The sequence below is a fragment of the Prinia subflava genome, chromosome 13 (genome assembly GCF_021018805.1).
Source record: "Prinia subflava isolate CZ2003 ecotype Zambia chromosome 13, Cam_Psub_1.2, whole genome shotgun sequence".
NCBI lineage: Eukaryota > Metazoa > Chordata > Aves > Passeriformes > Cisticolidae > Prinia > Prinia subflava.
The window spans coordinates 19792533-19808350 of NC_086259.1; the positions used below are offsets into that span (position 1 = coordinate 19792533).

Below are 15818 nucleotides of genomic sequence, written 5' to 3' on the forward strand. Positions count from 1 at the left end.
AGGCCCAGTCCTCTCGTCCCCGCTTTGTCCTCGAGCTGACCTCTGCGGCCCCGCTGGGCTGGGGCAGGAGCCGCCACGGAGGCGGTGTATCCCATCCTTTAATTACTGCCGCAATCACAACACGGAGCCGCTGTCAGTGAGAGATAGCTCGGCACCGCCGGCTGGGATCCTCGCCACTCGGGGCTTGTAACTAAAACTGCAGGATTAATTTGATTAATTGATAGAATTATTTTCCAAACTACTCTTTTGTTTATGGAGGCTTAAAATGCTCGCTGCCTGCACCCTCCTGGTGTGTTGCAGAGTGGAGATAAAGTGGCTGAAAATAATTAGTATGGCTTAATTTAGGGAAAAAAATAACCTCAAAAGAATTTTGCAGAAAATTTAAGGCAGCACATTTTACTTTGTTTTGGCAGGAAATATTATGGAGCTGGAAATGGGACTTTTATGTTTTCCCTGTGCTATATTTCACCGGAGCAGCAAACCTGCGGGGCGGAGGAGGAAAATTTCATGCCTGGTTGTTGCCAGAGCTCTCCCACACCTCCAGATTCATCACCTGGGCACCTGGAAATGAATCTCCTGGGAGCCAGGGGAACACTGCAGGGATGGAACCCATCCCCAGGGCCGTGGGATGGGTGCAGGGACCCCTTCCCAAAGCTGCACCCATTTTATGGAAGCCCAGGACACGAGTGATGCCCACCTTGGGCTCGGCTCCCTCTGGAATGCCACTCCCCAGGGAGATGTTGGCATCGCCCCCACATCTCTGGGGGCTGAATTATTTAATTAATCCTTTCCCCTCTAAATCTGAGTAGCTTTTTTCCCCCATTCTTTCCCCCTGCTCTCACCCTCACATCCCACCCCCTCAGTCCCCCCCACCCATCGGCTCCTCTGAGCTCCCTAAAGCCCCCGGGTTTGCTGAGTCCTGCATTATCCGGCAGCGTTTGTCACTTGGAAGATTGCAGGCCCCTGTAACTGTAATTCCAGGGAGGATGCAAAGCTGGGCAGCTTCTCCCGGCTGGGATTAACTCCCTGCTCAGCGGGGGCCAGCGGCACAGGGGGGCTCCCGTGGGACCCAGCACATCTGGGGGTCCCAGCCCTGCATCCCCAGGATTTGGGGCCATTCTGCACCGTCCCCAGGGATGGGACAGCCCCACAGCCCCAGGGGGCACAGAGAGGCGTTAATGCATCCCCTCGAGGGGTGTGGGGGGATTTCTTGGCTTCTTGCCATCACCCTAAATTTTCCTCAAGCTGTTTGCTCTTCAAGCCCCACCCAAATCCAGCCGGCCTTTCTTTTCTCAGCCCCACATCCAAGTTTCTGAGCCGGAGGTGCTTTAAGCCTCTCCATAAAGCCTGGAGGATAACGGGATCCACCATGGTTGTCACGCTGCAAGCAGGGGCTGAAGATTTAGGATTTTTTTTTCCTTGCCTTTGAGTCAAATCTGGCTGTTCCTTGCACAGCAAGAATTTAAAGCCCAGCTCCCACCTTCCTCCCTGGGGTGCGTGACAGGGACCAGACGCACCAGCAGGATCCTGCACCCCTGATCCTGAATTCGTGCAGGAAAACCTGGAAGCTTGGGGGCTGTGAAGAGTGGGAACAGGAGCACGGGAGCCATGCAGCCCCCAGGGATGCTGTCCTGCCAGCAGTGATGCTCCTGAAGCCCAGGAATTGGTTGGATTTCTCTTTTTGGGGGGTAGAACATCGTTCCTACAGAAGGAGATCAGCAAGAGGGAGGGGGAAATAAGCACTGAGACATCCCAGCCTTGGATTTGGGATGTGGGGGCTGCTCATCCACACATGCCCACCTGGTTTCAGGAGCACCCAGCATTGTTTGTGCCAGGGGAGGTTTAGGTTGGATATTGGGAAAATTTCTTCATGGAAAGGTTTGTCCCACCCTGGCTCAGCTGCTCAAGGCAGTGGTGGAGTCCCCATCCCTGGGGGGATTTAAAAGCCACTTGGATGTGGCATTTGGGGACATGGTTCAGTGGTGGCCTTGGCAGTGCTTGATGATCTTGGAGGCTTTTCAAACCTAAACAATTCCATGGTTGTGATTTGGTTTAATCCCAAACCCTTCCTTGTGCCACTGCAGCTCCCGGGAGCCCGGAATTCCACAGCAGCCTCCCTGCACGGGACGTGCCCAAGCCGTGCCCAAGTCATGGAGGGACATGCCCAAACCGTGCCCAAACCGTGCCCAAACCGTGCCCAAACCGTGCCCAAACAGTGCCCAAACCGTGCCCTAGCCGTGCCCAGGCTTTGCTCCTGCCATGTCCAAGCCATGTCCTGCCCATGTCACATCCGTGCCCAAGGCACAGAGGACCCCGGGCTGTTGGCAGCCACACGAGGCTGTGCCACAGGCTGGTGACAAGTGGCACCAGGGCCAGGTTCTCCTGCCAGCAGGTGGCAGGGCCCTTCTGCAGGTGGGGCACCGTGATGCCAGTTCTCCCTTTTGGGACAAAAATAACCCTAAAATATGATATTTTGAGCTGGAAAAAAGCTGGTTTTGGAGCCTTGGCAGACCGTGCCAGTGGGCAGTGCCACTGGCTGGCACCACGGGCACTCAGCTCCCCCGGGGGGCTCAGCACAGCCCCCCAAGATCCCCCCCAGCCATCCCTGAGCCCTGAAATCCGGGCAGAGGCAGCGCCTCGGCTCTTCCCATTGACATTCCTGCGCCGCCACCTCCTCTCGCCGCGTCTCTAATAATATCAGGGCAGATTAATTGGCACTAATACAAATGTACACAGCTCCATAAAAAGATGTCACCTCGCTCACAATGGGGGGAACGGCTGCTCCCGCATTATCTCTGCTCTGCAGGCGTGTAATTCACTCCTCGGGAAAACACGCTATTTATTCGGCTCCCCTCTAACAATCTCTCTGCAAACACCACGGCACCAGGAAGGGAGCAGGGAGACACCCGGCCCCGCCGCTGCCACCACCACCGTGACGCTTGTCCCCGTGCAGGGGCACCCGTGGGTCCCCCTCAGGGGATGGGGCAGCAGGATGAGGGATTTGGGGACATCCCCAGCTCCTGGGGGATGGTTGAGACTGCGAGTTGTCAGGCCTGGGGGGGTCTGGGTGGCTCTGGGATGGTGCCAAAAAGGGAATTAAAGGGGTGTTGGCAAGGAATGTGCCAGGGGAAGGACTGCAACCTGTTTCCTTCGCTCCCCAGGGCAGGATGGCAACACCCACTGGGTCCAGCAAAAATTTTTGGATATTTTTTGGGGGGATGCAGCCCCCTGTGGGTGTGACAATGTCCCCTCGCCTCCTCCAGATGATGCCACTGCTTCTTCCAGCACAAAGAGCCAGGGACAGCCCTCACCCCCCTGTTGACTCCCGGGGAGAGGAAATTTGGGCTCTTCATCGCTGTTCGCTAACCCCCAGCCCCTCAAATCCATGCAATTAACAATGCTGTGTTTAATTAAACGGGTTTTGAATTATCTTGGCACAAGCAAACACGCCCAGTTAATACCATGGGAGATCCACGGATGTATCAGAGGAACCGGCTGGATCTGCTGTGCCCCCAGCCCCAAAATCCCCGGAGCCGAACCGGGGGGAGGCTGGAGACCCCCAAAAGAACCGGGGTGGATTTTGGCTCCCCATCAGCAGCCCCTGGTGGAGTCAGAACCGTCAGGAGTGACACAGAGCAGAGGCTGTTCCCGGCTCCTTGGGCCGGACCTGGCAAAGCCGGGCTGGGGAGGAAGGGAAAGGCTCTGGAAGCAGAGCGGCTCCCCCGGGGGTTTGGTCTCCAGGAAGGCGGCGATTCGAGGCCACTCGAGGTGAAAGGCGCCGCCAGGATCCTTTTGGGGGGTGGTCAGCAAGGGGGGGCCAGCAGAGCCTTGTCCTCAGCAGCATCTCCCTCCTTTCATAGGGTTTTTTTTTTTTCTCCCCTGGATCTCTTCTTAATTCCTAACTTAATTTCTTTTGACATCCTCATTGCCGGTTTGACCTCTTTACTGGAATCATGTGCTGCTTAAAACTCATTATCCCACCATTGAAACAGGAAGTTAATTAAAAACCCTTTAAAAAAAGAAAAAGAAAAGGGGGGAAAAAAGCACATCCCATGTCCGGGGATAGATGGAGAAGGGATATGACCAAGCTGTGCAGTGTCCCCACAGCCCACCAGCCCCCTCCATTGAGCCAAAAACTCCCTCATTATTTGGGGACCACCAATGGCAGATCCTCCCGGTCCAAGATCAGCCATGGGCAAGGTCCAGTTTGGGAGAAATTGTTTCTTTTGACAGGAAAATATTCCCATCATGGATCCAAAATCTAAGTGGCTCCTGTTTAACCCACGTTTCACCCCAAAATTTCTTTATGCTCACAGGTCACCTGGCTGGGGTGATGCCAAGGGGGGACCCCAGGACTCCTACACTGCCACCAGGGTGTCCTGGGGTGTCCCCACCCCAAGCCAGGGTCACAGTGGCCATGGAAGTCACAAACGGGAGCTTTTGGACCATTCATCTGGAAATGAGAGGGGTTCTAAGGGATCCAAAAGAGAACCCCTGGGGACCCCACAGAAAGGTTTGGGGCACCCCATAAGAGACTTTGAGGATCTGGAAAAGGGGAATTGGGACCCAGTGAGGGCAGAGGTCCCAGTGGGGAGATTTCTGTGAGTGTAGGAGCTTCCAGAGACATCCCAAGGGATGCCAAAGGGGAGTTTGGGGAACCCAAGGAAGGAGTGAGGACCCCAAAGGAGCGTTTGGGGAACCCAAGGAAGGAGTGAGGACCCCAAAGGGGCGTTTGGGGAACCCAAGGAAGGAGTGAGGACCCCAAAGGGGAGTTTGGGGAACCCAAGGAAGGAGTGAGGACCCCAAAGGGGCGTTTGGGGAACCCAAGGAAGGAGTGAGGACCCCAAAGGGGCGTTTGGGGAACCCAAGGAAGAAGTGGGGACCCCAGAGGGAGCCTTTGGGATGCTGAGGATGGGCCGTGGAACCCAAGAGGGGGGGTCCCACCGAACGGGGCGGGGTCAGAGACCCAAAGCAGAGCGTGGAGCCTCACTGGGTTCCCACGGTGGGGCCGGGGACATATTTGGGGACCCCGAGAGGAGCGCGGAGCCCCCGCAGGGATCGAGCCCCGGAGGCCACGCCCCCTCCGCCGTTAGCCCCGCCCCGGAGCGGCCCCGCCCCGCGGCGCGCGCCATCCGGTGGGCGGGGCCGGCGGGGGGCGGGGGCCTATGGGCGGCCGCGGCGGCGGCGCAGGCCCCGCCCCCCGGGGCGCTCGGCGGGTTTGATCCGGCGCGGCGCCCATTGAGAAAATCCCGCGGCGGCGGCGGCGGCGGCTTCGCTCCGCCGAGCACGGCCCGGCCCCGGCCCGGCCCCGGCCCCGGCCCCGGCCCGGCCCCGCGGGCGGGCGGGCGGGCATGCGAGCAGCCGGGGGCCCGCCCGCCGCCACCCACCTGCCGCCCGCCCAGCCGCCAGCCGGGGCGCCGGGCTCGCCCCTTGCCGAGCGATGTCCAGGAGGAAACAGAGCAACCCCCGGCAGATCAAACGTGAGTCGCCGCTACCGGCAGCCCTTCCCCCGTTCTGTGCTGCCCGCAACGCCGCCCCCCCGCCTTTTTGCACCACTCCTTCGGCGGCAGCTCACCGGCACCCCCTTCCCCGGAGCCCCCGGTACTCCCGGGACACACCGGGGACACACCCGGGACACACCCGGAACGGCCGCCCTGGGTGCCCGTTCCCGCTACCGGCCGCTCGCCCGCCTTGGTCTCTGTCGCCGCCGCTCCCTCCTCCCCCGCCGCCTCCCCCCCGCCAGCGCGGTGGCTCCGGTACCGGCTCCTGATGGGGGCCCCGATAAGGCTTTAAAATATTCCGTTCTGCAAGTCCCGTCCTGATAACATCGCTCTGTCGGGACGGCCTGAAATTGTGATCTTATCTCCCCCGCCTGCCTCCCATCCAGCGCCGGCAGCCGGGGCCAGGGGCTCCCCAAACCCCCCCGGGGCTCCCCATCGCCGCCGGGCCACCCCGGCCCTGCCCAGGGCTCCCCACCGAGGGCACAGCACCCTGACCCTGCCAGGGGCCCTCCTCCCGCGTGGGGACCCCCAGTTTGCCTGGGCGCCGCTGGACCCGCCGTGCCACCGTCCCCATGTGCCACCGTCCCCAGCGGCCGCGCTGTCCCTGCCCAGCGCCCCCCCAGGTCCCGCTGTGCATCCCAGCCCGGGGGGGACGTGGCCCTGAGGATCCGCCGCAGGATCCCGGGGGACCTTTGGCCCATCCCTGTCCCTCCCTGTGGAATGGCGATTCCAGGGGGTCCTGGCCGCGCTCCAGCCCATCGGGCGGGCTCTCGCTTTGCTCCGCCGAGGATGTACCGGCGAGGCAGAGGAATCCTACTGAAGTGCTCGAAGTTTTTTCGGTTCCGGGCTCAGCTTGGCTTTTCTCCTTCCTCTCCGGTGTATGTGTGTTTTTTTTTTGCTTTCCCCCTCGAGTCGATGGAAGCTGGTGATAAGAGGGAGATGGGAGGATAGGCAAGGCTGGCCACCATGTGATAATCTACCTTTATCTTTCTCCTGAAATAATTGCAAGGCTGAGTTGCACCTACCTGTTTCCCTGCCTGGGGTGATTGCTGTGGTGATAACGCTCAGCTAGACTTTTACCCGGGGAGAGTTAAAAATAGTCCCAGCTGCTTTTTTTTTTTTTTTTTCGGGATACTTTTCTCCTTTGGCTTTACCCGACTTCCGCGCGGCTTTATTTCGGGAGAAAAGCCCTGCGAGCCGTGCCTGGGTGACTCCAGCTCGCCGAGCCGGGAGCGCTCGGAGCGGTAGCGCCGGGAGGACGCTGCTCCCGCGGGAGCCGTGCCCCGGTGGGTGCCCGGTGCCAGCACCCACCGACGGGCACTTCACGGGGCAAACTGGGGCAGGACGAGGCCGTGGCAGCTCGGCCGGGCGGCGGCGGCTCCTCGTATCTCCTTCCTCTGCTGCTTCTCTGCAGAGATGTGAAGAAATGATAAAGTGGGAGGCTGATCTCAGGCCGCCGGCGATGGCCAAAACTGATTAAAAAGCTGAGAGCTTGGAAGCCTTCCTGTATGTGTCAACATGAAAACAGTCATTAGAGGCGGCGAGCGCGGCGAGAGCGCCCTGCCGCTGCTCCATCAGGGAAGGTATGCATGAATCAGGGCTCCGGTAACCAGACTCCTCTCATGTACAGACCGGACCTGTTTCCACAAAGTCTATCCTCCTTATCATCTCGGCTGGAGCATTAAAAACCTCCTCCAGATTGGTATCTGCTGATTTTATTTTCCTGGGTGACGCGATGTTCTCGCTCTGCCTTCGCCTTCTCTTGTGGGGTTGGGGTTTTGTTGCTTTTTTTTTGAAGCCCGATGCGAGGCGCAGATTAAGGCTCGCGGGGAGATCGCCGGGAGAGCGGGCGATCGCCAGCACAGATAAGACAGAGATCAGACACCGGACTATATTTAACCAGCTGCTTCAACCTTCCTCTCCTCGGTGCCTTTCCGGGCTGGAGCCGTGCGGGGATGGAGGGGCCGGGGGTGCCGCTCCCTCCCCCGAGCCCCCCCGGCAGCGGCGGTGGCACTCCGTGGGGAGGCTTTGAAAGCCGATTGCATCGCGATGGTGGCTTCTGATAGCAGGGAAAACACCCCGAGCATCTCTCCCTTTCATTTTTGGGGGGTTCCTGCCCGCAGAGGACAGTTTCTTTCCATCCCTGCCTGTACCACCAACCTCCCTGCAGCTGCTGCTGCTTTATGGGGCGGTTTATTTTTTTTTTTTTCTCTTTTTGTGTGTGTGTGTGTCTGTCTTTTGTTCTGCTGGTAGATAGATGTGAGGGGCTGATAGGGAGCAGGAGCTGATCTCCAACCCAGATAGCCTGTTATATTTATTAACTTCAAACATGGGAGCGCGGGCGCCCAGCTGATGAGCGAGGCTCTGGCAGCTGCCGGTGCTTTCGCAGCGCCGGGTCCTGCGATGGGGGAGCCTGATAAGCGCGAGATTGATCTCATCGCGCTGATGTGCCTCCCCCTCCCTTGTTCTTTTAATACACACTTTTTTATATATATTTTTTTTGTTGTTCCTAAGCGAGCTGAAAGCGAATGTTTTGTCATAGTTGCAGGGGCCTGTTCGTGGTTATTATTTTTTTTTATGGCTTGCTTTTTTTTTTTCTTCCTTTTCCCTTTTTATTCTGCGCTCAGCTGCAGTAGATCTGAGCTCCTGATAAGCGCCAAGCCCCGATCTCCATCCTGATAGAGATTGCCAGGGTTGATAAGGAGCACTTATCTCTCCCCACCAGACCGGAGCAGGATTCGCTACAACAACAAACACGGCAGAGAGGGGCAAAAGGGCTCCAACAATTTGTTCCATTGCAAATGTGATTAACGCAGGCACTTTAATTATCTGATGGGGGGCAGCTGCATGTGTGTTTTTATTTCTCAAGGTGGTGGGGTGGTTTTCCCCCCCTCCACGTGCTCTGTGAGACGAGCTGGGTTGAGAAGCTGAGCTCTCCCAGCGCCTGTTATCGGCTGCAGATGTTGCATTAGTTTGATGAGAGCTTTGACTTTTTTTGATGATTATCTCCCATTCTGCTCCGCCGAGCGAACGCGCGGGGGGGGGTTGGGGGGGAGGTGAAAACACCGTCATATTTCTGCGTGTGGATTTTCTTTAATTGCTATTAGATGGTGTCAGATAGCGAGTGTGATCTGCGCTGTTAAAGCCACCGTCTCTCGATGGGGTGTGCTGGGCTGCGTGGTTTTATTTTTTCCTTTCCTCCTGCACGCTCGGCTGCTCCCCGGTCCCGCGTGGGCTCGGCGGCGGTGCCGGGAAGGGGACGGTGGAGCCGGGCAGGGGCTGGCCGGGCCGTGGGAGCCGTCCTTCTTCCCTGGAGCTCGGAAAATTGCTTTTCTTCTAAAGATGACAGTGGCCAACCCGGCGTCTATTTTTAGCGGCGGCGTGGTGAGCCGGTGGCGTGGGATGCTCCCGGCACGCCTCCTGCCCGCTCCTTCCCTCCCTCAGTCGCTCCTTCCCTTTCAGGTGACTCCGTCCCAACCTCCTCTGCGTGCCGCTTTTGTTTTGGTTTGTTTTTTGCCCGTTTGTCCCCCTGCGCTCTGGTGCAGCTGCGCTTTTCCAGCCCCACCACCTCCGTGCCTCAGTTTCCCCATCGTGGGCAGAGGGGTTTTTGTGGAGGTGCCACCCCGGGGTGGGTTTGCTCCCAGGATGAGCCGGGTGCCACTTTCCGCTCCCAAAACCGGAATTTTCCGTGCATCCGGGGGCTCCCTCAGCCTGCCAGCCCCGCTGTACCCGCTGCTGGCATCCCGAGGGTGGCATCCCCGTGTCCCACATGTCTGCGACGCCCACGGGCGCTGCTTGCCTGCCAACCCCTCCCCTCTTGTGCAAACAGCCCGAGGGTTTGCCAGCCCTGGCGCGGTGGCATCAGCGAGCGGCGGCTCCGGGTGCGGGTGGCAGAGCCCTGTGGCACGGCTGCCCCCGCAGGGGCTCTGCCCAGCCCGGCTGTCACGGCCCCTGGGATGTGCCCAGGGTGACACTGGGGGCTCCCAGTGCCCACAGGTGGGGTAGGGGAGTGACCCGTGGGATACTGGTGGGATACCAGTGGGATACTGGTGGGATGCACCCAGCAGAGCCCACCGTGGGAGGTTCTCTCAGCCATCCCCCGGTGTTTCCCACAAGCCGCGTTCCTGCTCCATGGAGGGTCTGTGCCAGCCTCAGGTGATGCTGGGAGAAGTTTCCCTCCTGTTCCACAGCCGGTGCTCCAGGTGAGCATCCCTGCAGGCCCTAGCTCCAGGAGAAGGGTTGTGCTGGTGGCCACGGGGACAGCTCAGAGCATCATCCATGGATGATGGAGAAATGGCACTGGTGGCCAGTGCTGCCAGCCCCGTGCCCTGCCAGCCGTGCCACACTCCACCCTTCGATACCAGGGAACCCTGCAAGCCCTTTTGTGACCGTATCCCAGGATGTCTCCTCCTGGCCATCCCCATCTCCACAGTGGGCAGGGAGGATGAGGGGGATGCTCGGCCTGGCTACAGCCAAACCAGTTCTGCCGAGAGCCCGGCGCAGGTCCCTGCCGGGGCCGTGGGACGGGAGGGAGGCTCAGCCAGGCAGCTCCTTCCAGGGCCCGTGGGCGCTGGAGTTGGGTTGGTTTTGTGTCTGCTGCACCTCTTCCGCCTCCTGAGCCCCCGGGGGACACCCCCACGCCGTCCCCAGCCCCGGCACAGAGCCACGGCGATGGACTATCCCTGGCATCCCGGGGAAGCCGCCTCCAGCCGGGATTTACACCTCGGGATCCCAAGTGGCGAGGTTGGGCAAGGTCTTATTTTCCACGGTGAATCACGAGGCCACCTAGCAAGCTGCAGCTTCCCCTTTGGCCAAGTTGCGATGAGGCCAGCTCGGCAATCAGGGCTTGGGAAGAGCAATCCTTTCCCCACGGGAGCTGCAGGAGTTGTGCAAGGAGGCAGTGCCACGGCACAGGGGATCCGAGGTTCCTGGAGAGGGGCAGTGCCCCACAGGCATCACCGCGTCCACATCCATCCCAGCAAGGAATCTCCGTGCCCTGGGACATTCCCAGCCCTGAGGGGACACCCACATCCCTGAGAGAGGAACAGACAGCGCTGCCCAAAGCGGGAGCAGCAGGGCTGGGTATGGAGCTGCTGGGCCCTGCGTGGTGTTGGAGGATTTGGGGTCAAACGCAGCCGTGCTGGCCAAAGGAAGAGGATGTTTGGAGGATGTTTTCCATGCGTGCCATCCGTCCTGCTGTAAAAAACCTGCATGATCTGCCCTGGAAAACACTGGATGGGGCATTGCTGTGGAGGGAAAACCAGCCCAGGCCTTCCACAGAGGCACAGCCAGGGCAGAGCCGATGCTGCCCGGAGAGAGGGATGTGAACAACGGGGGCACGGCAGGAGAGGGGAACCTGGAGCTTCTCAGAATCCAGCATTCCAGAAGATAAACTGGAAAAAGCCTCTGTGCCCGCCCCGCACCGTGCTCCACCTCTGCTCCATGCTGAGGGCATGGATTTCTCTTCCTGCAGGGCCAAGAAATCATCTCCCCTCCTTTGGAGAAGAGCAGGAATGGCAGCAGCAGGAACCAGTATCTCTTTTCTTTCTGCGCCACATCCCATGACTGCTCTTGCTGCCTGACTCAGGGCTTTTGGCCGGGCTGTGTCCTGCTGCTCCTTTTATCAGGGAAGTTCAAGTGTTTCGGGGCTAATACAGTTCCCTCTTCCGATGGCTGCCCGGCAAAGGCTCCACATTGTTCCTGCAGCAACATGTTTTTTTGGAAGGGCTGAAATGCCGAAAGGAATGCAACTGCTGACCTTGGGCTGCAGTGGGGTTAAGGAGTGTGTGCCTATGAGTCACTCCAGATAAGAGCCTTCCACGGCTTTTTTCCTCCAAAATAATTCTTTATCTCCTCTTTCTCACATCAACATATTTTCTTGACATCTCCCATTCGATAGCGCGTGGAGGAAATGTGCTCCTCTAATTTGTTCATCTGATGAAATGTAGATCCATTGTTTTCCCTCGGCCTTGGCCGGGAGTGTGACCCCAGGATTTGGGGATGAGCCTCTGAGTCAGTGCCTGGGGCTTGGGATGCCCAGTGGGGTCCCAGAGCTTTGGGAATGCTCAGTAAGGTCATGGAGGCCTGGAGATTTTGGGGTCAGTGCGTGGGGTTTTGTGATGTGTGATGGGCTCAGTGCCCGGAGCTTTGGGAGTGTTTGGGATTGGTGCCTGCGTTTTTGGGGGTGCTGGGTGGGGTCCCTGGAGCTTTGGGAATATTTAGGAATGGTGCCTGCATTTTTGGGGATGCAAGCCCAGGGTTTGGGGGTGTTTGATGGGGTCGGTACCCCTTGCTTTAGGGATGGGCTTTGGGGTCAGTGCCCAGGATTCTGGGAATGTTTGGCACCCTGGATTTTGGGATGCCCAGCGGATTCAGTGCTGGGGCTTTAAGGATGCGCTCTGGGGTCAGCGCCCAGGAATTTCTGGATGCTTGAAGGAATTTGGGGATGCACCTTGAGGCTGTGCCTGACGCTCTGGGGATGCTCAGCAGGGTCAGGCCCTGGAGCTTTGGGAATGTGCCTTGGGATGGTACCCAGGGTTCAGGGATGCTTTGAGATGGGGTTTTGGGGATAATTCTCTGCGTCAGTGCCTGTGGTTCGGGAATGTACCTTAGGGTTGATACCCCGAGCTTTTGGGATGCTCGACGGGGTCAGTCCCCAGGGCTCGGAGAGCACCGGGGGCTCCCCCAGGGCTTTTGGGGTGTGAGACTGGGCAGCAGCAGGGAGAGCATCCCCAGCCGAGCAGGGAGGAAGAGCCGCTCTCCCCTCCCCTCCCCTGCTCCGCCGGGAAGTTTGGCCGCTCGCTCTCTTCTCCGTCTCCCAGCCGAGGCCTCTCATGCTACTCGCAGCTCCTATGATAATGCGGAAAGTTGAACTGGCCCCATTACTGCGCTGCGATGGTTGCCGCGATAAGGGCGCGATAATGGCAGCGATAGCGGCAGCTCGGTAGCCAATGGCTCCGCCGCTCCTCCCATTAACATTCCCCACCACGGCCGGGCTCGGAGCTGCCTATCTGCTCTCCATTTCCACTCCTCCGCTAGATAAGAATGGAAATACTGACTTCATAGCTCACTGATTAAAGTGTCTGGATTTCTTGATAATACACAGATAAATTATGTTTTTCAAAAAGAAGGTAGGGAAGGGAGTGCGAGGGGAGGGAAAAACCTCCAGTCCATTTTTATTATTTTTTTTTTCCTCTTTCCTTCCCTCTTTCTGGCCGTGCCCTGGGTGTTGGGTTTTTGCTGCTCCAAAATGCCCTTCCCGGCAGGAAGGCAGAGCCCTGTGAGGTGCCCTCAGGAATGGGGGGACAAAGGATTTTTGGGAGCCACGTGGGTGGGGTGTAGGGCAGGTCCAGTCACGTCCCTGTGCTGGGGTGGGGATGCTGTTCCTGCACCCAGGGACCCGCTCCCATCACGGGCAGCCCGGGCTTTGCCAGCTGTGCCACATGCCCGGGGCCCTGGTGGCAGCTGGGGCACCTCGGGTGGGATCTGGCAGGACCCAGGGATGCTCAGGGAGCATCTCCATTTCTGTATCCACCTCCAGCCTGAGCCCCCCTGGTCCTGCCCTGGAAACTTTGGAGCAGCCTCATCCCACTGCCCCATCCTTACTCAGCTCCTTGATTTTCCTCACTCATCCCCACTGGAGCAAACAGAGCTTCCAGACTTTTTGATTTGGAAAAGGTATCGACCACGAGCATCTGAGTTTGTTTCATCTAAATATAAAACTAAAGAGCAAACAGTATAAAGTTCATTTTTTAATGTGCTGCCCCATTCCAGTTGGGCTGCTCTCTTTATTTTTTTTAGGGGAACTGTGATAAAAAGCAGAGATAAAGCCAGGACTGTTTTGTGTAGGAGTCAGTATCTGCGTTATCTATCTCCCTTTTTCACTCTCCGAGCAGCTCTGTTGTTTTTCGCTCTTATCTCGCTCCACCAAAATGCCAAGAACAGGAAAAAAAAAAATTAGAAAAAAGAAAGAAAGAGAGGCAGCACAGGCACGTTTGCACGGAGCGAACTCGGCGTCCACGGAGCCGGGCGGGAGAAGGGCTTGGAGCTGGAGGAAGAGGAGGGTTGGGGTGAGGAAGGCAGGGAAGGATGTTGGGAGCAGCTCTGTCCCAGGGATCTCCCTGTGCCAGCTGCTCTCAGGTGGGCCACCCCACCTGGCTGTGCCCTCTGAGGGTCCCTCCCTGCCCCTGGAGCCCCCCTGGTTCCTGCTTGTTGTCCTGGAGTGCTCCAGGATGGCTCTGGGAGCTGGGACTGGGGTTTGGGAGCAGCAGGGATGTCCCAGCCAGAGCATCTTTGCCAATGTCCCCATCCTTGTCCCCATCCCTCCGGCCTTGTCATCACCCAGGGCTGTCACAGACTGCAGGCTTGGGGTGGACACTGGGAACCATCCCTGTTCCTTCTCCATGGCTTTTGGGAGCGGGGTGGAGCTGGCAGGATCTGGACCTGCTTCCCACAGGAAGGGGGAAGGCTCCAGCTCGGCATCTCCGGGGTAATTTGTCTCTGCATTAGCCCAGAGCTTGACCTCTGTCCTCGCTGTCACCTGGTATTGATGTGCTCGAGTGCTGCCTGAGCATCCCCACCCCCAGCCATTCCCGCCCGGAATGTCTTTATTCCAGCTGGGAGCAGAAGGATCCCAGTTGAGGGCTTTTCCCCCAGTTGTGCCCTTTGGCAGGGAGCAGGGCTGGCGTGCTTGGAGCCTGATCCTCGTGGATGGAATTTCTCTCCCACGTTGTTGCGTATCCAGCGCTCCGGAGCGCCCACATCCTGGATCTCCACAGGGATACACCCCTGACACTTGGATGGGCTTTGGATGGAGACAGCTCCAGTGCCCCCGGTAAGGGCTGGTCCTTCTCTCCCAGTCTCAGCAGCTGCCTCAGTTTCCCTGCTGTGCTCCGAGCCGGCTCTGGTGGCTCCGTGTGCTCTCCAGGCCACGTTCAGCGCATCCCTTCTCCCGGAGCCCTCCCATCCATCTGCTGCGCCGGGGACGGCTCCATTCCGCTCTCTGCTCTCTCCAAATCTATCAGAGCCTTATCGACCCCATCTGAAGCCTAAAGTCACTCCATTGTCATTGTCCCCGCGTTTCTTCCCCGGCTCCTTCCCCTCCCTGCTCCTCCGGCCGTTCCTGCGGGGAGCGGCGCCCCCGGAGCGCCCCGATCTCCCGGGATCTCTCGGGGGTTTATCGGCCCATCGGAGCCGGGGCTGGCGGGGCCGGCGCTGGCGCCGCTCGCTGCTGATAAAGTTACAGAGTTCAGGCAGTGATGAATGTTCAGTAACTGCACCCGCCGCGATCCCGCCCGGGCTTGGCAGCGCCGGCAGCCCCGGCTGAAACCAATCCCTCCCCTATCAGCAGCGCTGCTTTTTCTCAGGCTCGGCCTCTCCCCGGCTCTGCTCTGCCCTGGGGGGCTCCCCTGGGGCGGTGCAGCACCCAGGGATGCTCCAGGGGCTCCGTCCCAGGGGGGGCTTCTGGATTTTGCCCTGGAATGGTTTGGGGTGGGGAGGAACTCAGAGCTCGTCAGGTTCCAGGGCAGGGACCTTCCACCAGGCCAGGCTGCAGTGGTTGGGACAGAGCAGCACCCAGCAGTGACTGGAGCATCCCATCCCCATTCCCATCCCCATTCCATCCCGAGAAATCCCAGCCTTCCCAACACCTCCATTCCCACCCTGTCCTTCGTTCCCCTCCTGGAAAAATCAGGCCTAAGTATATTGTAAATGTAATCATCGTTAAAAATTTAACAATTATTGTAAGTACCATCCCGTGAGCAATGGCAGCATCACCCCCTCCAAGCCCCCACCATCTCTATTCCCCCACCAGCCTTTATTCCTCTCCTGGTATAAACGAGGCCTAATAGATTATAAATGTAATAATATTAATCATTATAAAACCCCTCAGGAGCAGTTGGAGCATCTCCCCATCAGGAATTACAGCATCACCCAGCACCTCTATCCCCTGTTCCCCTCTTAGATAAATTAGGCCTAAACACAAAAATGTAATAAGTCTATAATTTATAAATGTTTATAAATATCCCCCATCAGCAATCCCAGCATCCCTACCACCTCCTGGATAAACCAGAGATAATTTAATACCAAATCATGATCAATACATTATAAATCCCCCCCTGAACCTTCCAGTTCCCCAACCATACTTTTTTTTCCTTGCCCTTTTCCCCCATGGCACCACGGGCAGGGTCAGGGCGAGTTTTATCTGGAGGTGATGGAGAAGGGCCCCAAATTTGAGATAAAGCCCCCCGGGGCCAGCCCCAGCCATTATCAGCTCCGTGCACAGGGCTGATCTTTCATGGGGAGATATCCACGGGAAGA

At 58.4% G+C, this 15818-nt stretch overlaps 1 protein-coding gene across 1 annotated transcript in view; it reads left to right on the plus strand.

The window, feature by feature from the left end:
* Nucleotides 1-5325: 5325 nt before the first annotated feature.
* Nucleotides 5326-15818, plus strand: part of ZFPM1 (zinc finger protein, FOG family member 1) — a 35235-nt gene continuing 24742 nt past the window's right edge. Inside the window, exon 1 of the mRNA XM_063410706.1 lies at nucleotides 5326-5480. Within this exon, the coding sequence (XP_063266776.1) occupies nucleotides 5441-5480 (40 nt within the window). The 5' untranslated portion in view covers nucleotides 5326-5440. The remainder of the gene's footprint in view (nucleotides 5481-15818) is intronic.